Source organism: Brachyhypopomus gauderio, chromosome 14 (genome assembly GCF_052324685.1).
Source record: "Brachyhypopomus gauderio isolate BG-103 chromosome 14, BGAUD_0.2, whole genome shotgun sequence".
Taxonomy (NCBI): domain Eukaryota; kingdom Metazoa; phylum Chordata; class Actinopteri; order Gymnotiformes; family Hypopomidae; genus Brachyhypopomus; species Brachyhypopomus gauderio.
This window is the reverse complement of record NC_135224.1, coordinates 21227951-21243644: the sequence shown is the minus strand read 5'-3', so window position 1 is coordinate 21243644 and position 15694 is coordinate 21227951. Positions and strand designations below refer to the sequence as shown.

Sequence of the window (15694 nt, the reverse complement as noted above, 5' to 3'; positions counted from 1 at the left end):
TCTTTCGATTAGCTGCTTAGGGGAGACACATGCATTGTTTGACCTGTACAGCTGAAAGTCTCTGACTTACACAGAGGAACTTATCACTACTCAAGGTGTTCAGTATAGCTGCTTGGGTTAAAGAACACTCTTCTCTGTTATAAGTCAGGAGATACCGCACTGTGAGAAGATCCATAGATAATGAGTAGATATCACTGGGGACACACACTGGAAATATTTGTGATAAAACATCAATAATGGTAACCAACATTTTCAAGATTTGTAGGTTTGAGTCTCACATCAGGTAGTAGGCCTAACTGCTCCAATGCAGGTGTAACCCATGAGAGTTACTTATGTTCCAGGACTGAATTACAAAACCCCAAAATAATTCCAGCTTTACTATACAGTAAATCCATCTTACCAAGTCATATCAGAACATAGATTGTGTCCAGATGTTAGCTGTATCACACGTGCTTGGACCAGACTGATCCCACCAGTGTGAAAACTTAACATTTACAACATAGGAACGTTTCAAACTTAAAACTTATCTCCAAATTAGTAGCACAGCACAAAACGTCATCGCTTGTGAAAGTATGGCGTGTAAGTCAGACATCTGTGGTGTGCGTTCCCCTTTAAGAAGCCCCCCCTCTCCCCACACAGCAGGGGGAGGGCGAGCAAAGTCCTGGAACAGCGATTGAAAAAAAAAAAAGAAAAAAAAAAAAAAAAAAAAAAAAAGATCTGCCAGTGGACTGTTTCAAGTTCCCCCGGTAGAAACTGTGCCTGATTTGTGGCCAATGTTGGAGATGTAAAAAAAAAAGGAGGAAAAAAAGAAAGCACTATCCGGGTAGCTATGGAGATGGAGCGTTTTGCTGGCTGCTTTCTTTGACAGGTGTTGAGTGTTAAAAGTCTTAAAACAAGAGTCCAGCATGTACGCCAAAGGTAAAGGAGCTGTCGTCCCGTCCGATAGCCAAGCCAGAGAGAAGTAAGTGAAATTGTGCGTTGTCATTTAAACCCTAACCTGCTAACGTTACCTGTGCACGCTTTCTCTCACGCAACTCACGTGAGACCTTCAATCAAACTAGTTTACAAACTTGTTTACAAACACGGTTCGCGTTTTTGCGCGTGCAAGATCGTCTCGGCGTTTGTTTGTTGTCGCTTGTGCTTTTTTTTGTTGTTTATCTCTGACCCTGTTGTGCTGGTGCTAACGTGCTAAACTCACAGTTTTTTTTGCACAGGAGAGTTAAAAGTCCACGAGCTTGTCGCAGGTTTCGCCCCGGTTTGTGTGTTTAAACGGTTGCACCGGGTTCGGTTGGTGCACGTCTGCAGCACCGGGTGCGATCGAACCGCCGCGGCGCCGCGAGACTTTCCTCGCGCTGCGGGGGGAACAATACGCGGCGCTCGTGCCGGGGGGCTCGCGGATGCAGCTCGCGCTCAACGCGTCTTCTGCGAACGTGGCTTATCTTGTCACGTCGTAGCGCATTATATGCATTATATGTATTAACGTGTGGAACAGGCCGTCGGTGCTCGTGCACACGGCGGTTCCGCAGGAGGAAGCGAGGCGAGGGCTTCACGATCGCTTCATGCACCTTTGCACGCGACCACCGTGTGTTGTTCCGTGTTTTGCGTACTTTGGGTCACTGTGCATGTGTGTGTTTTGCAGGCGACAAGGTTTTGTGCCGTTTTGAAGGTCCGCTGGCGTGCACCTTCGCCCACGTCCCGTTGTGTTTGGAGATCTTCGCAATAAAGTTGCCCGATTAATCCCTCAACTCTCAAACCCAAGTTCTGCTATCCGGTCCCGGTGTTTGCCCTGTCCCGCCCGAAAGCTTAAGTTGGGACATTTGTACATCGTGCACGTCCTGTAGACCTTCAGAGGGTGAATAGTTTTGCAGTTACCGGGTCTGTTCAACTTTGACGATGGCCCAGGTCACACTTTCGTAGTTTGGGATGCTTTTGGGCTTTCCTCGACTTTCGGGCTGCCGGTCTCCTCAAACGTCCGTTTTTTGTATGGGTTACTTTAGCCGCCCGAGTGACCTGTCGGGTTTCCCGAGGATGTAATCCAGTGATTATTAGTTTAAAGTGGTGATTTAGTGACATTTACACGTGTGTGTTGTAAGGCGAGGATTCTCACTGGTGCGTTTAATGAAGGTTCGCGCAGGTTCACTCGTTTGGAGACCAGAGTGCCACCTCGGATGCAGGAATGTATTACTTTTGATCCTTCCTGAAAATACACATTTAAACAAGACGTTAGAAAAGCCTACAATGTCTGTCTTTGTAAAATTATAGAGGAAGTATAACTTTTCAAATGCCAAGATCATTTTAAGGTGGCAGGCGTCAGAGGAAACGGCCTGTCTGTTACGTGGGGTTAATGGTTCGCTTTCTGGTCAGTCCAATGTATAGACAAAGTGTCAGGTTCCGTGCTTAAGAGTTTTGAGAAATGCATTTCTCCCCCAGAAGTCCTTCTGCAACGGGGCAGAGAGACTTTTGCCTCTCCGAAAGAACCTCAACTGTAGCCCATCTGTGCGAGCTGGACTCCTAAACTCAGTGTCACGCGCTGTGATTCACTCTGGTGGCACACGGGTACAGGGTTGGCAGGGTTTGCGCTCCCTAAGAGTAGAGAGTCATGCTGATCGATGTAATAAGTCACATCGGGGCCACGAACTCGATGCGTTCAAGTTTTCAGTGGCGCAGAATCAAAGGCCGCATGGCTGTAATCTGGATTGTGGAGAGTGCACAGACTCCATGATGGTGGTTCCTGTTTTCAACATGCTTTTTGGTAGCTACGTCTGGTTTTCACGGCCCACCCGAATAAGGTGTGTTGCTGCAAGGAAGACACGAAACGATACTGCCCAGGTCTGCACGCGAGGGACAGGTTTAAGGGCTTTAAAATATCTCTGAACGTCTCTGCTGAACTCTGAACTGACGATGTGCGGGTGAGCTGATTCGAGGCAGTGAGCACCCTGCTTTGGACAAATCAATCCCATATGTCTTGTTTCCTTAGCCACGCTTGACACAAGGATGTAGCCTTTTGTGTTCCCGAAGAAGTTCGGTCCTGACTCCCCTCACAAAACTGCTCCCACGTTGAATAATTGATGGCACGGTTGAAAATGCGATTTTCTTAACCGCCCCTTTGAAGAGGGCTTCCACGTGGGCCGGCACCATGCATGTTTAAAGACGGGCTTTTGTCGAAGGGCCTCGGGCGACGCGATGGGCTGCGTTTCCTCCGACGGCCGCGCTCCGGAGGGGCGTCTTTGATGTGGGGCGGCCCCCGATGCAGGGGTCGCGACCCTGGCCCGCCAGAGCTCGCGGCGGCAGACCGGCTCCTCAGGCCCGCGTGCCCTCGACGTCCCGCCCGACGCCGTCCGGGGTGCCGCGTTCCTTCCCGCTTGTCGACAAAGCGATTTCCCGCCTCGCTGTTTTGTAATACGTGGCATATGGCACATGTGGAGAAGGGGGGGGGGGGCGCCCCCACCCCATGCCCCTCCCACTGCCCCTAAGGAGAATGCCATTTTGTGTCCACTGCACCTGGCATTACATGGCTAGCCAGGCACCCTGACCTGTGTTTAATCTGGTCGTTGTGTACGAGACCCCCTGCGGAGGGACGGAGGCTCCAGGTGAGACGACACCTGTCACACCTGGCGTGACCTTCCTACGTCCTGTCTCCTCAGAGACCCTCACCATGGACCTCTCCACCCTCCCCACCCCCCCAGGCCTGTAGGAGAAGGTGCGAGGTGGTGAGTGGGGGGGTGTTTCTGCACAGCTTAAGGCGGAGCTTGAAATCAGGAGGTTAGGGTTGACCACGCCCCCCTCCAAACTATGGCCTGCCCCCAAACATATCGGCACTATGGCAGGGGTGAATATAGGGTATTCCACGCAGGTGTATACAACACACCATCTGTGTTCACCTGTAGTGTGTGTGTGTGTGTGTGTGTGTGTGTGTGAGTGTTGTTTTGCAACATTTGAATGGGGTTGGAGTTCATTTGAATATACATGTTGGAATAGATGAAGGTTTCTGTGAGTTTCCCTATATGGGTTCATACTTGGCTGTGGTTACTTCCTGTACACAACATCACAAAAATAAATACAATTTAAAGTAGAAAGAACTACAATACTTTTACGTTTGTTGAGGGATTTGGATGTTCAATCAAAGATGGAGAGGACCTTTCTGGCAGCCATGCAGCGAGGACAACATTGAGCTTGCCTGTGCAAACGGCTTCATGGGAACCGAAGTTGGATAGTACAACGTTGTAATCTTAACACAGCTCGGTTTGCCGTGCAACCCCTGACCTACACTTTGCAAATTTTTTTCAGATGTTTAGATAAAACAACGGTACACAGAAAACGGGAAGCGCGTTTTGTGGTTTCGCGTCTCAGTTTGCGTCCCTCTCTGTTCAGAGAAGGTCCGGTTGCGATGGGCGGTATATCGAGGACCACTGCCCGTCCCTTGTGCCATCGTGCCCCTCCCTCACGTCAGTCGGGCCCGAGGCTCACGCGAAGGCGGTTGACTTGAGTCGAGGGCGGATCTATCAAGTCTTTGATTGGGAGCGTAACGTGGCTCACGTGTGTACTGCCCCCAGCACCTCCTGTGAAGGGTCTGCGTGACAAACTCACGTCGTCATCACCGTGAGGGCACGTTTGGTCTCTCCCCGTCCTAAGAACATTCTGCCTGCGTACGTTTGGGGAAAACCTTCATCGCTAACTGGCTCCCTGACTGGAGCTTTTAGAGTCGCTTTTGAGTTCTCTTTGAAGCCAGTCTTCCTCAGGTTTATGGCGGTCATTGAGGCTCCCCCTCCCCCATTTACAATGCTGCTCATTCTTGTGTGTGTGTGTGTGTGTGTGTGTGTGTGTGCGCGTGCGTGCTTGTGGGTTCGGGTGTGTATCTGTTTTTTGTTTTCTTCTTTATCACGTAGCCATTGATTGGCGGTTCAGAGAGTTTCACTGGTTGTTTATGACTTGCAACTGGGTGGGGGGGGTCACTTCCACTCGGACGACACAGATCTACACCCACACAGATCTACACCCACACGTGTGGCTACACTGCCAAACCCGCTGGTCGTACACGCCGAAGACACCCAAACGGGCCTCCTTCACTCTCGGCCGTCAACAGCCTTCCTTTAAGTACAGGTGTCCATCTTTCTGACATGACTGCTCCAAGCCCAACTCCTGCGGTGACCCTTGCCCTCCAGATCCCCACCCCAAACAAGCATGTGTTCTGGTGCAGATTTGCCTTAGAGAGGCAGTTACTGGGCAGGTAGTTACTGAACGCAGAGGCATTATGAGGGCATATGGGGCCCGTCAGTGGGGCAGTCGGCAGTTCTGAAGTGGGGGGACGTTGGGGAACAAGAGTGCTTCCTGGATTCTGTGTGCCACTGGAATGATTTAGTGATATCTCTCTCTCTCTCTCTCTCTCGGTTTTCAGGTTAGCGTTATATGTCTACGAGTATCTGCTACATGTTGGCGCTCAGAAGTCAGCACAAACCTTCCTGTCTGAGGTGAGTATCCCAAATCCCCCAATCCCAACCCCCGGTGCCAGGGAGGGAACCTCGTACCCCCCACCATAGCGTTGATCGTAGTTGGAGTCGTTAGGACCACGAGAATGAGGGTAACGTTTGATCGGATAGCGGGTCCTTTCATCGGTTAATAAAAACCCCACCGAACGCGGCTGCGTGCGGAAACGATGCCGGCGCTTTAAAGGTCGCGGGTGTGCGCGTGACACTGGGCGCGAGTGGAACGTGTTTCTATGTCGTCGTTCCTACAGTTGGGGCGCCACATCTTGCAGTTTTAAGCAATGTTTTTGAGAGTTTAAGCACGACCCAAATATGTAACAGCCTGTAGCGTATGAGAAAGCTTCTCGTAACCGTACGAAGGTCTCGCCGTAACTGGGTTTGTGGGTTGCCGAGTGCCAGGTGTCCCAGAGATGATGGCAGCCTTCCCCTGCTCTCCGATACTGCCCCCTCTGTGTCCGAGAGACTGTGATGGTTTCATACAGCCTCCCCGAAACTAAATGATACTTGAAGACCTTTTCAGAGTGCACAATATGCATCATGATAGTTCACCTTTTCATAGGGTATCTAATAAGTTGGAATGAAATGATTTCTGACAATTGGCTAAATAAACATATAATGATTGTTGTACTTTGTACTGTGCAGTTTAAATCTGCGTTGTTTGTATAAACTGAGTACACACTAAAAATGTGTGCTGAGACAGTTTATGATGTATGTTATGATAACAATGTCCTGGTTTTTAGATTTTTTTTTTTGTATTTCATGATAATGATGCCCTCATTCTAGACAGGATGAGCTGGTCTCAGATCAGCTGTGGTTGTTTTCAGATCATCAGCGCTCGCTAAACTCTTGCGCTTGTATGAGAAGCTACCTAGCGAGCTGGTCTGATGTTTATCGGGGTGGTTGGAAGAGTGACGGGGTGAAATTGCCTGATAATGTGTTCTTAACCTTAAGACCTTTACCGGTAAACCTCTGAGTTGTGGAGAGCAAACCTGTGGCTCTCTATCTCAGAGTTTCTTTTCTTGTTACATTTTCCTGTTTAATCGTCTGTGCGTAATGGTTATGATGGTTTAATTCTGCTCACACACACACGACGATCCTTTGGCTTGACCACTGCAAAAAAGCCATGAGGGGGCTGTTTATACCAGCAGCTCTTCCTGTTCCTGATTCCACTCTTGGAGACGAGAGATTTGGAGGGAACACCACCACAGTCAAAGCGAGGGGAGAGAAGAGTGTGTGTGTGTGTGTGTGTGTGTGTGTGTGTGTGTGTGTGGGGGAAGTGGGGAATGCCACGCGCATGTGGGGCCAGGGCAGGGGGTAGTGGTGGTTGATTTTGACGAGTGAGAGGCCCACAGCTGAGGAAGGCCACTTCCTGCCCGGCTGGGTGACGCTGGTTTCACGGGAAGGCTGATAACGCGTTGAGTGGTACTGACGGAGGAAGAGTGATCAGCTACGTCGGGCAGAGGGTGTAGCATGGTGCAGTAGGACAAATGTTTGCACCACATTAAAGTTCTCACATTCTCTCTCTCTCTCTCTCTCTCCTCCTCCCTCCTCTCCTCTCCCTCTCTCTCTCTCTCTCAGATCCGATGGGAGAAGAATATCACTCTAGGGGAGCCTCCAGGATTCCTGCATTCATGGTGGTGGTACGTCTCCGTTCCTTCCTCGGTCCTGCTATGATCTCTGGAGCGTGTTGGTTTTCCCTCGCGCTTCACAAATATTGATTAAAGCCCCAGGGAGCCCCCCCCCCCCCCCCCCCCGCACGGCTGATACCTGAACGAACGGGACGCGGCCCGCGAGACGATCCAGTGGGGTCTTCTGGTATCGCTGCCCTCTTTGTCTCCCTACCAGAGCGGTATTCCCGTGGACGAAGCAGATCGTAACCTGGCCCGGCGCGGGTGTGCCCCCCCCCCCAGGGACCAGGCGTCAGCCCCGCCCTCCCTAGCTTCCTGTCCCGCCCCTGCCTCCTCCAAAACAAAAGCCCCAGATGGTGCGGTGGGGGCGGAGCTCTCCTCCATCTCACCCCTGCCGCCAACCTTTGTCTCCGGCCGGGGGCTCTTTGTTCAAGACGGAGGACCCCGGGTGGATTAACCCTTTGCATTCCACACCCCTTTGTGTCCCGACCCTCCCCCCCTCCCCCGCCACACGCCCACCCACCCTCCACCCTCCCTCCACCCTCCCTCCACCCAACCTGGGCTTTTCCCTTCTCGTTCCTCTCCCCTCGCCCTGGATCTCCATCAGGACTGGCCGGTGCGTTTGCAGTGTAGGGGGGGCGCGGGGTCAACGGCCTCTAGGTCCGCGGAGGTCACCGAGGGCCAAGGGGGCGGGGAGTAGGATCTTTTAACGGAGGCAGAGCCCCCACCCCAAAGACATTTGTGTGCTGATCAATTGAAACCTGCTCCCACCAGTTCATTTAACCTTTATTTCACTCGGCTCAATTAAGCGATTGAGCCCATTGATTGGCTCCTGATTGGCCAACCAGTCCATCGAAACGGGAGGTCCATGAAAGAAAGTGCTCGGAGTCATTTCGCCCATACCGGGTTGCCAGTTTGGACGGGATCCCCCGCTACAGACACTGCAGACGTGCTGCTTCAATAAGCGAGAGTTAGAGGAGCAGACACAACACGCCAACGCCGTCGTCGGTGGGAGTAGGAGTGCTGTTTCTGGCTCCGTGCCCGAAGCCGTCAAAGCTGTTTTGTTCGGTTCCGACACTGATCTCTCTGATTAGTCTCGGATGTATTATTGTTATTGCTATTATTTACTTATTTTTACAGATTTATTTGTTTTTAATTGGAGCTCAGTGTCCTTGCCTGCACAGTGTCCTTGATCTGGAGACTATAGAGGAGAAATTAACGGCTATGTGAATCCCAGTAGCGTCCGCGTTTGTACTGCCCGGTATCCGTGACCGAGCTGCCCCCGGGGACCTTTACCTCCGCCCGTCACGTGCACACCCTCGTAGCTACTGACCCTTGACCCCGTGGGGTTCAGACACGACGGGGTCCAGGTAGCGGTTGCACTGTAAACGTGCAAACGGCGGCCCATAAACCCTGAAGTAGAGAGGCACGGTGGTGGAGGAGTAAATTGGGTAAGGGGCCAGGCTGAAAAATAAGAGTCATTTGAGTGAATACAGAGCCCCGCCCATGGTGTAGCCCCGCCCAGCGTGGGCATAAGTACAGCGGCGTTGTTCAGGCCTCCTGCGGGGGAGCATTTTGAGCTCTGCCTCGGGGAGGCCGGCGTCTCTGGGATTAAGTGCAGGTGAACTTTGACGCCGTCTGCGTTTTCCCAAAAGTAAAGTCTGGTTAAGTACTGCGGGCCCCCCAAATATTGTGGTGGTGTTTTAGTAGTTCCAGTCCAGCCGGCTGTTCTGATGTTCAGTCCTCTCTCTGCCCCCACTGCCTTCCATGTCTGTTTTTGGTTTTCTTCCCCCGTTGACAGCCCCCACACAGAAAGACGCAGAATTTCCCTGCCATATTACTGTGTGTGCTGTAAGTGTTCTGGAATGTTCCTTATCCCGGTAAGAGTACGAGGAGAGGAGAGACTTACCGGGCCCGCAACCGCACACGCTGTCTCTGCCCCATCCAGCACGCCCAGTTTGGGTGCGGCGAGACGTCGTGGAGGGTCCAGTCAGCGCCGTAGCCCGGCCGTTTCTCCGTGTTCCACCTTTATGGGGTGTCCATTAAATCAGTGTCAGACGATCAAGAGTGATCTAATTTGATCGTGTTAAAACAGGTACTTGGTTTCAGTGCAGTAATTAAAATGCCCCCGCCCGAAGGCCCCAGAAGGACTTAATTGAGGAGATCCCGGGCTTAATTGATACATAACCCCGCAGGTGGGCTGGGAGGTGGAGGGTGAGCAGAAGGATCGGGACCTTTGGCTGATGAGCTTCTGTTAAATCACTCTTCCTTTTTCACTGTTTTCTTTTCTTCCTTACCTGATTATGCTGCTAGATGTCCTTTGACTGTGTTTGACTGGCGTGTGTGTTAAAAGTGGTGTGTGTATGTGATCGAGTGGGGAAACTGTGTCTACACTGTATGTGCTTGTAAACTGCTGGTCGTGAATCTCCGCCTCTCTTGTTGCAGTGTATTCTGGGACTTGTATTGTGCGGCTCCCGACCGGCGCGAGACCTGCGAGCACTCCAGCGAGGCCAAGGCCTTCCACGACTACGTAAGTGACGGGGCCCGTTCCTCCAATCCCTGCCGCCGCTGGCCCGGGTGGGCGGAGCCGGACCCTTTCCTCGGGGCTCTCCCAGTTGGTCCCCGATTTGTTGGCTCGCGGCATTGGTTTGTGTTCGTGACGGATGTGAGATGTGCGGGTGACGGATCGCAGGTGATGCCCAGCTCAAGTTTAGCAGGTGATGCCCAGCTCAAGTTTAGGATGCGGAATTCGTCCTTCTGGCGATGCCGTTGGAGGTTAGCGGGTAGTGTACCGAAGGTTAATGTGCGCGTGACGACACGACCGTCCCTCCAAAGATGCTGCCGCAGCTTCAACGATCCAGAGTCGCCGTTTCCTCCGAGCATCATTCCTTCTCCTTTTCTTTGGTTTCACACATCCTCTCACTCATCATTTTTGGTTAAAGAGCCAGTATGTGCCCCCCCCCCCCCCCCCCCCCCCCCCCCCCCCCCCCCCCCCCCCCCCCCCCCGACGAGCATCTCAACATGAGCCACTTTGCTAATTTGCGGCGACGGACGTGTAATCTGATTAGCGCGCTGAACGGTTTACGCTCGCACGTCTGCCGGTTCAGTAGGACGGAGGGCCGTGTTGGGAAAAGTCCACGGATGTTTCTTGCTGTTCGAAAAACATCGTCATGGATGCTGTGAGTTCGTACTTGGGCCGTCTGGGTTTTTTTTTTTGCTTGTTTGTTTTTACAGTGCATTATTAAAAAATATATTTCTTAAAATGCATTATTACTTCAGCTGTTATTGCTTTGCCGTCAAACCACAGCTTTTAATGCAGGGGAATTGAGTAATTTCAGATGGACGTGTTATTATGTCGAAATTAGTTCCTACATGCGTAAGTGAAAACGAGGAGGCGTGGCCAAGAGGGATGTGGTCAGTAAGTGTGGTGCTGGTTGGTGCAGCCAGCCCCTCCCTTCGACAGTGCTGGATCCTCCCACATTGAGTGCCTCGTAGCCTGTACGTGGGTCGTACCATTACTGGGTGCAGGGTGGAATTGGATGGCTGTGGTATGAACGGCCTCAGAAGGGCTTCTCACAGCTCAAGACCTCGTTAACCCCCCTGAATATTTGAGCAGTAGTGCAAAGTGCAAACTTCATGTGTTCTCTGCCCACATTGGTCTTGGCTCTTGGACTGCTTTGGCAAAATTGATGAGAAATTGTACAGTGTGCTGCGTGGTTATGTATGTGGAATATATTGGAGTGATCCTGTGGTGTCTGTTGATATTGCCCGTCTCAAAATACCCCGAATACCTGTTGAACTATCTCTTCATCTTGGCCAGCTCATGTTTTTTGAGATAATGAGGCGAATGATTATTATTTTATTATGTTAGTCTGGTTTAATATAATTAAGACGGACTGCTCTTTGATCACGTGTAAACGAAGTGTTAATGTGTTGCTCAGAACACTATTTTTTTTAAATAAGTGAGTCTCTAAAGTGTTTCTAAATGCTGCTGTTCTGTGTGTGTTGTGGTGTGGAGGTCTGTGGGTTGGTTTAGCAAGGTCTTCACAGTAACTAGCATGTCCTTGACTGGGGTGATTTATGATGATCTTGGGCTGTTTTCTCTGCTCTCTTGTTGGGTGGTGTGTGTGTGTGGTGTGTGTGTGTGGTGTGTGTCTGGGTGGGTGGGTGGGTTGCTCTGTCCTGTGTCTATGTTGCCCCCCTCCCTCCTGCTGGACCAGAGACCTAGCGTGAATGCTCTCAGCCGTGGGGGAGATAATGGAATACAGCGTTCTAATCTCCTAATCCCGGCGACGGTCGAGGGGCTAAGCCGGCGGGGATTTGGCAGGATTGCAGGCTTGGCTGCGGGCCCAAAGCAGAGCGCCATGACACCTCTGGGAGCCGGAGGCGGCCTCTCCCCCCGGACTCCCCATGCGGCCACTGGGGCGAGCGCTGATCAGACCTCCGCACTGTCCCCTGGCCTGTCCCCCGGCCTCATTGTGACACCCCCCCCACCACCTTGTCTCCTCCATCGGCAGGTTCCACCCGGGTGCAGTAATCCAGAGCAGAGGTCCTCATCGTTTGTTTTAATTTATTCTTTCCCCTGTGACTCTCGCTGCTGGCTGTTTGCACAGAGCTCTGGGCCATAAAAGTGCTGGTGGACGTGGTGTGTTCTTTGATTGGCCCTCTGTAAGGGTTCCCGGGGTGCAGCTCCCGGCTGGTGGAGGTGATGGTGGTGGTGGTGATGATGGTGGTGGAGGTGGTGATGGTGGAGGTGGTGATGATGGTGTTGTTGGTGGTGGTGATGGTGGTGGAGGTGATGGTGTTGGTGGTGGAGGTGATGGTGGTGCTGGTGGAGGTGCTGGTGGAGGTGATGGAGATGGTGGTGAAGGTGATGGTGTTGGTGGTGGTGGAGATGTTGGTGGTGATGGTGGTGGAGATGGTGGTGCTGGTGGAGGTGATGGAGATGGTGGTGAAGGTGATGGTGGTGGTGGTGATGATGGTGTTGTTGGTGGTGGAGGTGGTGGTGATGGAGGTGGAGATGGTGGTGCTGGTGGAGGTGATGGAGATGGTGGTGAAGGTGATGGTGGTGCTGGTGATGGTGTTGGTGGTGGTGGAGATGGTGGCGGTGATGGTGGTGGAGATGGTGGTGCTGGTGGAGGTGATGGAGATGGTGGTGAAGGTGATGGTGGTGCTGGTGTAGGTGGAGATGGTGATGGTGGTGGAGATGGTGGTGGAGGTGATGGAGATGGTGGTGAATGTGATGGTGGTGGTGGAGATGGTGGTGCTGGTGTAGGTGATGGAGATGGTGGTGATGGTGTTGGTGGTGGTGGAGATGGTGATGGTGGTGGAGATGGTGGTGCTGGTGGAGGTGATGGAGATGGTGGTGAAGTGATGGTGGTGATGGTGTTGGTGGAGATGGTGGCGGTGATGGTGGTGGAGATGGTGGTGCTGGTGGAGGTGATGGAGATGGTGGTGAAGGTGATGGTGGTGGTGGTGGTGGTGATGGTGGTGGAGATGGTGGTGGTGGTGGAGGTGATGGAGATGATGGTGGTGGTGGTGGTGGAGATGGTGGTGGTGGTGGAGGTGGTGGAGATGGTGGTGAAGGTGATGGTGGGTGGTGATGGAGGTGATGGAGATGGTGGTGGAGATGGTGGTGCTGGTGGAGGTGATGGAGATGGTGGTGGTGGAGATGGGTGGCGGTGATGGTGGTGGAGATGGTGGTGCTGGTGGAGGTGATGGAGATGGTGGTGAAGGTGGTGGTGGTGGTGTTGGTGGTGGTGGAGATGGTGGTGGAGATGGTGGTGCTGGTGTAGGTGATGGAGATGGTGGTGAAGGTGATGGTGGTGGTGGTGGAGGTGATGGAGATGGTGGTGAAGGTGATGGTGGTGCTGGTGGAGGTGATGGAGATGGTGGTGAAGGTGATGGTGGTGGTGGAGATGGTGGTGCTGGTGGAGGTGATGGAGATGGTGGTGAAGGTGATGGTGGTGCTGGTGGAGGTGATGGAGATGGTGGTGAAGGTGATGGTGGTGCTGGTGGAGGTGATGGAGATGGTGGTGAAGGTGATGGTGGTGGTGGTGAAGGTGATGGAGATGGTGGTGAAGGTGATGGAGATGGTGGTGAAGGTGATGGTGGTGCTGGTGGAGGTGATGGAGATGGTGGTGAAGGTGATGGTGGTGCTGGTGGAGGTGATGGGAGATGGTGGTGAAGGTGGTGGTGGTGGTGGTGGTGGTGAAGGTGATGGTGGTGCTGGTGGAGGTGGTGCTGGTGATGGTGTTGGTGGTGGAGGTGATGGTGGTGCTGGTGGAGGTGATGGAGATGGTGGTGAAGGTGATGGTGGTGCTGGTGGAGGTGATGGAGATGGTGGTGAAGGTGATGGTGGTGCTGGTGGAGGTGATGGAGATGGTGGTGAAGGTGATGGTGGTGCTGGTGAAGGTGATGGTGGTGCTGGTGTAGGTGGTGTGAGCTCCTGTTTTGGTGGCACTGTTTCATTTCCTCCACTGTGGGTCATGCTGCTTATCATGGAGACTTCTGAAAAGGTTCAGCTTACTTATTGGCATGGTGTGTGTGTTGGTGTGAGTGCAGTGGTGTCTCTCTCTCTCCCCTCCCCCCTTTCTTTCTTCTTTTTCTTTCTCACGCTCTCCCTTTTCTCCTCCCTCTCTATTTTTCTTTCCGTTTCTCTTAAAACACGTTCCTCAGTATCTGTTGGTTGCCAGTAAGTAGAACAATCCTCGTCATTTTTGCCGTCATTCGAAACATCTCGCAGTGACTTGGCCACACTGCGGGGTTCTGTTATTCCTGTCAGGGAACCTCTGCGATCAAACGGGAGGGTCTCTCCTCTCACCTCCCTCGGAGTCGCCAGGCCGCTTGGAGTGTAGCTAGTGTCCGTGGGGCAAGGTTTTTAATTCCCTGTTATTCCCACCACTTCATCTGCTATCTTGTACCCGTGTAAATATTTTCTTAGTGGTGCAGAACGAGAGGCAGGTTTTTCCTGCAAACGCACGGTGGTGTTTGTTCGGTTTGTGAGGGTAATCTACCTCCATACTGCCCTGTGACGTCAGTGGATCCCTCCGCCTGATGTCTGTGATAAAGGCCGAGCTTGTGGGCCAGCAGGTCGACTAGATCTCTCTCTCTCTCTCTCTCTCTCTCTCTCTCTCCTCTCTCTCTCTCTCTCTCTCGTGGAGCAGCAGGTCGACCAGGTTTTGTTCTCATTCATTCTCTCTCTCCCTCTCCTCCCCCCTTCCCCACGCACGCACTATCTGTTTTCCCCTCTCTTTAAGCCCCTCCCTCCTCTCTGATTGGCCAGTCCCGCTTCTCCTCGTTTGCTGCCTCTGGGTGTGGATGGAGACACGCGGGAGGAAGAGGAGGGTGATGAAGCATCTAATACTGCTTGTGCCCTTCTTTCTGCAGCAGTAGTTGGAACTTCCCCGAACCCACACGTCGCCCTTGTTTGTCCTGGGGAGGGGGGGGGCGGGGCTTCGTGAGGGGGCGGGGCTTAGAGAGGGGCGATGTGCCATTTCGGCTGTGCTGTTCTCTGAGCTGGTCGCTGCATGCAGTCTATGAGACTCCCTGAGAAAGCTCACTGCAGGCCTGTAGTTAATATTTGAGTGTGTGTGTGGCAGCCACATAAAAGTATCGTTGCGCATAAAACGTGCTGCACATATTGTCTTCAGGATGTAATAAGAGCCCCACTCGTGCGTGCGCGTGTGTGTGTGTGTGTGTGTGTGTGTGTGTGTGTGTGTGTGTGTGTGTGTGTGTGTGTGTGTGTGGGCACACGTGCCTGCCCGCCCTCTGCCCACAGCTGTATGAGCACAAGATGAGGTCCGGCAGGTCTGTTTGAGTGGAGCGCACGTGTGCGGCGCAACGTGTCCAGCTACCACGCCGACTTCTGTTCCTCATTTACGTCTGCGTTCGCCTCACCGAGATGCAACGCTGCGCCCAGGCGCCCCCGCACTCCCCCCAACGCGCTGCGTGAGACGCGCGGTCTACTCACAAACTCCCGGTTCAGACCCCACACGTCTCCCACATGACCCCCGTCAGCCCCCCCCCCATCTGTCTCACTGCTGTATTCCAGCTTCCTGCCTCTGCTGCCTGTCCTGTCTGTGTCCCCACGACCTGTCTCGCGTTCTCTGTGTCTTGCGTTCTCTGTGTCTTGCGTTCTCTGTGTCTTGCGTTCTCTGTGTCTTGCGTTCTCTGTGTCTTGCGCTCTCTCTGTGTCTCGCGCTCTCTCTGTGTCTCGCGCTCTCTCTGTGTCTCGCGCTCTCTCTGTGTCTCGCGCTCTCTCTGTGTCTCACGCTCTCTCTGTCCCCCACGACCTGTCTCACGCTCTCTCTGTGTCTCACGCTCTCTCTGTGTCTCACGCTCTCTCTGTGTCCCCACGACCTGTCTCACGCGCTCTCTCTGTCTCACGCTCTCTCTCTGTCTCTCTCCTTCACGTTGTTCCACCCTGTCTCTCTCCTCTTTTGGTCTGAGGTGCGCTAGCTCTTCCCTCGTGGCTCTGGGAGTCTGTGTGTGTATGTGTGTGTGTGTGTGTGTGGCGCTGTGTTGTGGTGGGGTTGGTGCCTCAAGTACCAGCTGCCCGTCCAAACTCAAAGTGAAAGAGCC

General features: G+C 53.0%; 1 protein-coding gene across 1 annotated transcript in view; it reads left to right on the top strand.

The window, feature by feature from the left end:
- Positions 1-736: 736 nt before the first annotated feature.
- The window catches only part of LOC143474650 (single-stranded DNA-binding protein 3), a 38595-nt gene continuing 23637 nt past the window's right edge, over positions 737-15694 (top strand). The window contains 4 exon segments of the mRNA XM_076972149.1: positions 737-961; positions 5396-5468; positions 7062-7123; positions 9557-9641. Coding sequence (XP_076828264.1) covers positions 906-961; positions 5396-5468; positions 7062-7123; positions 9557-9641 — 276 coding nt within the window. The 5' untranslated portion in view covers positions 737-905.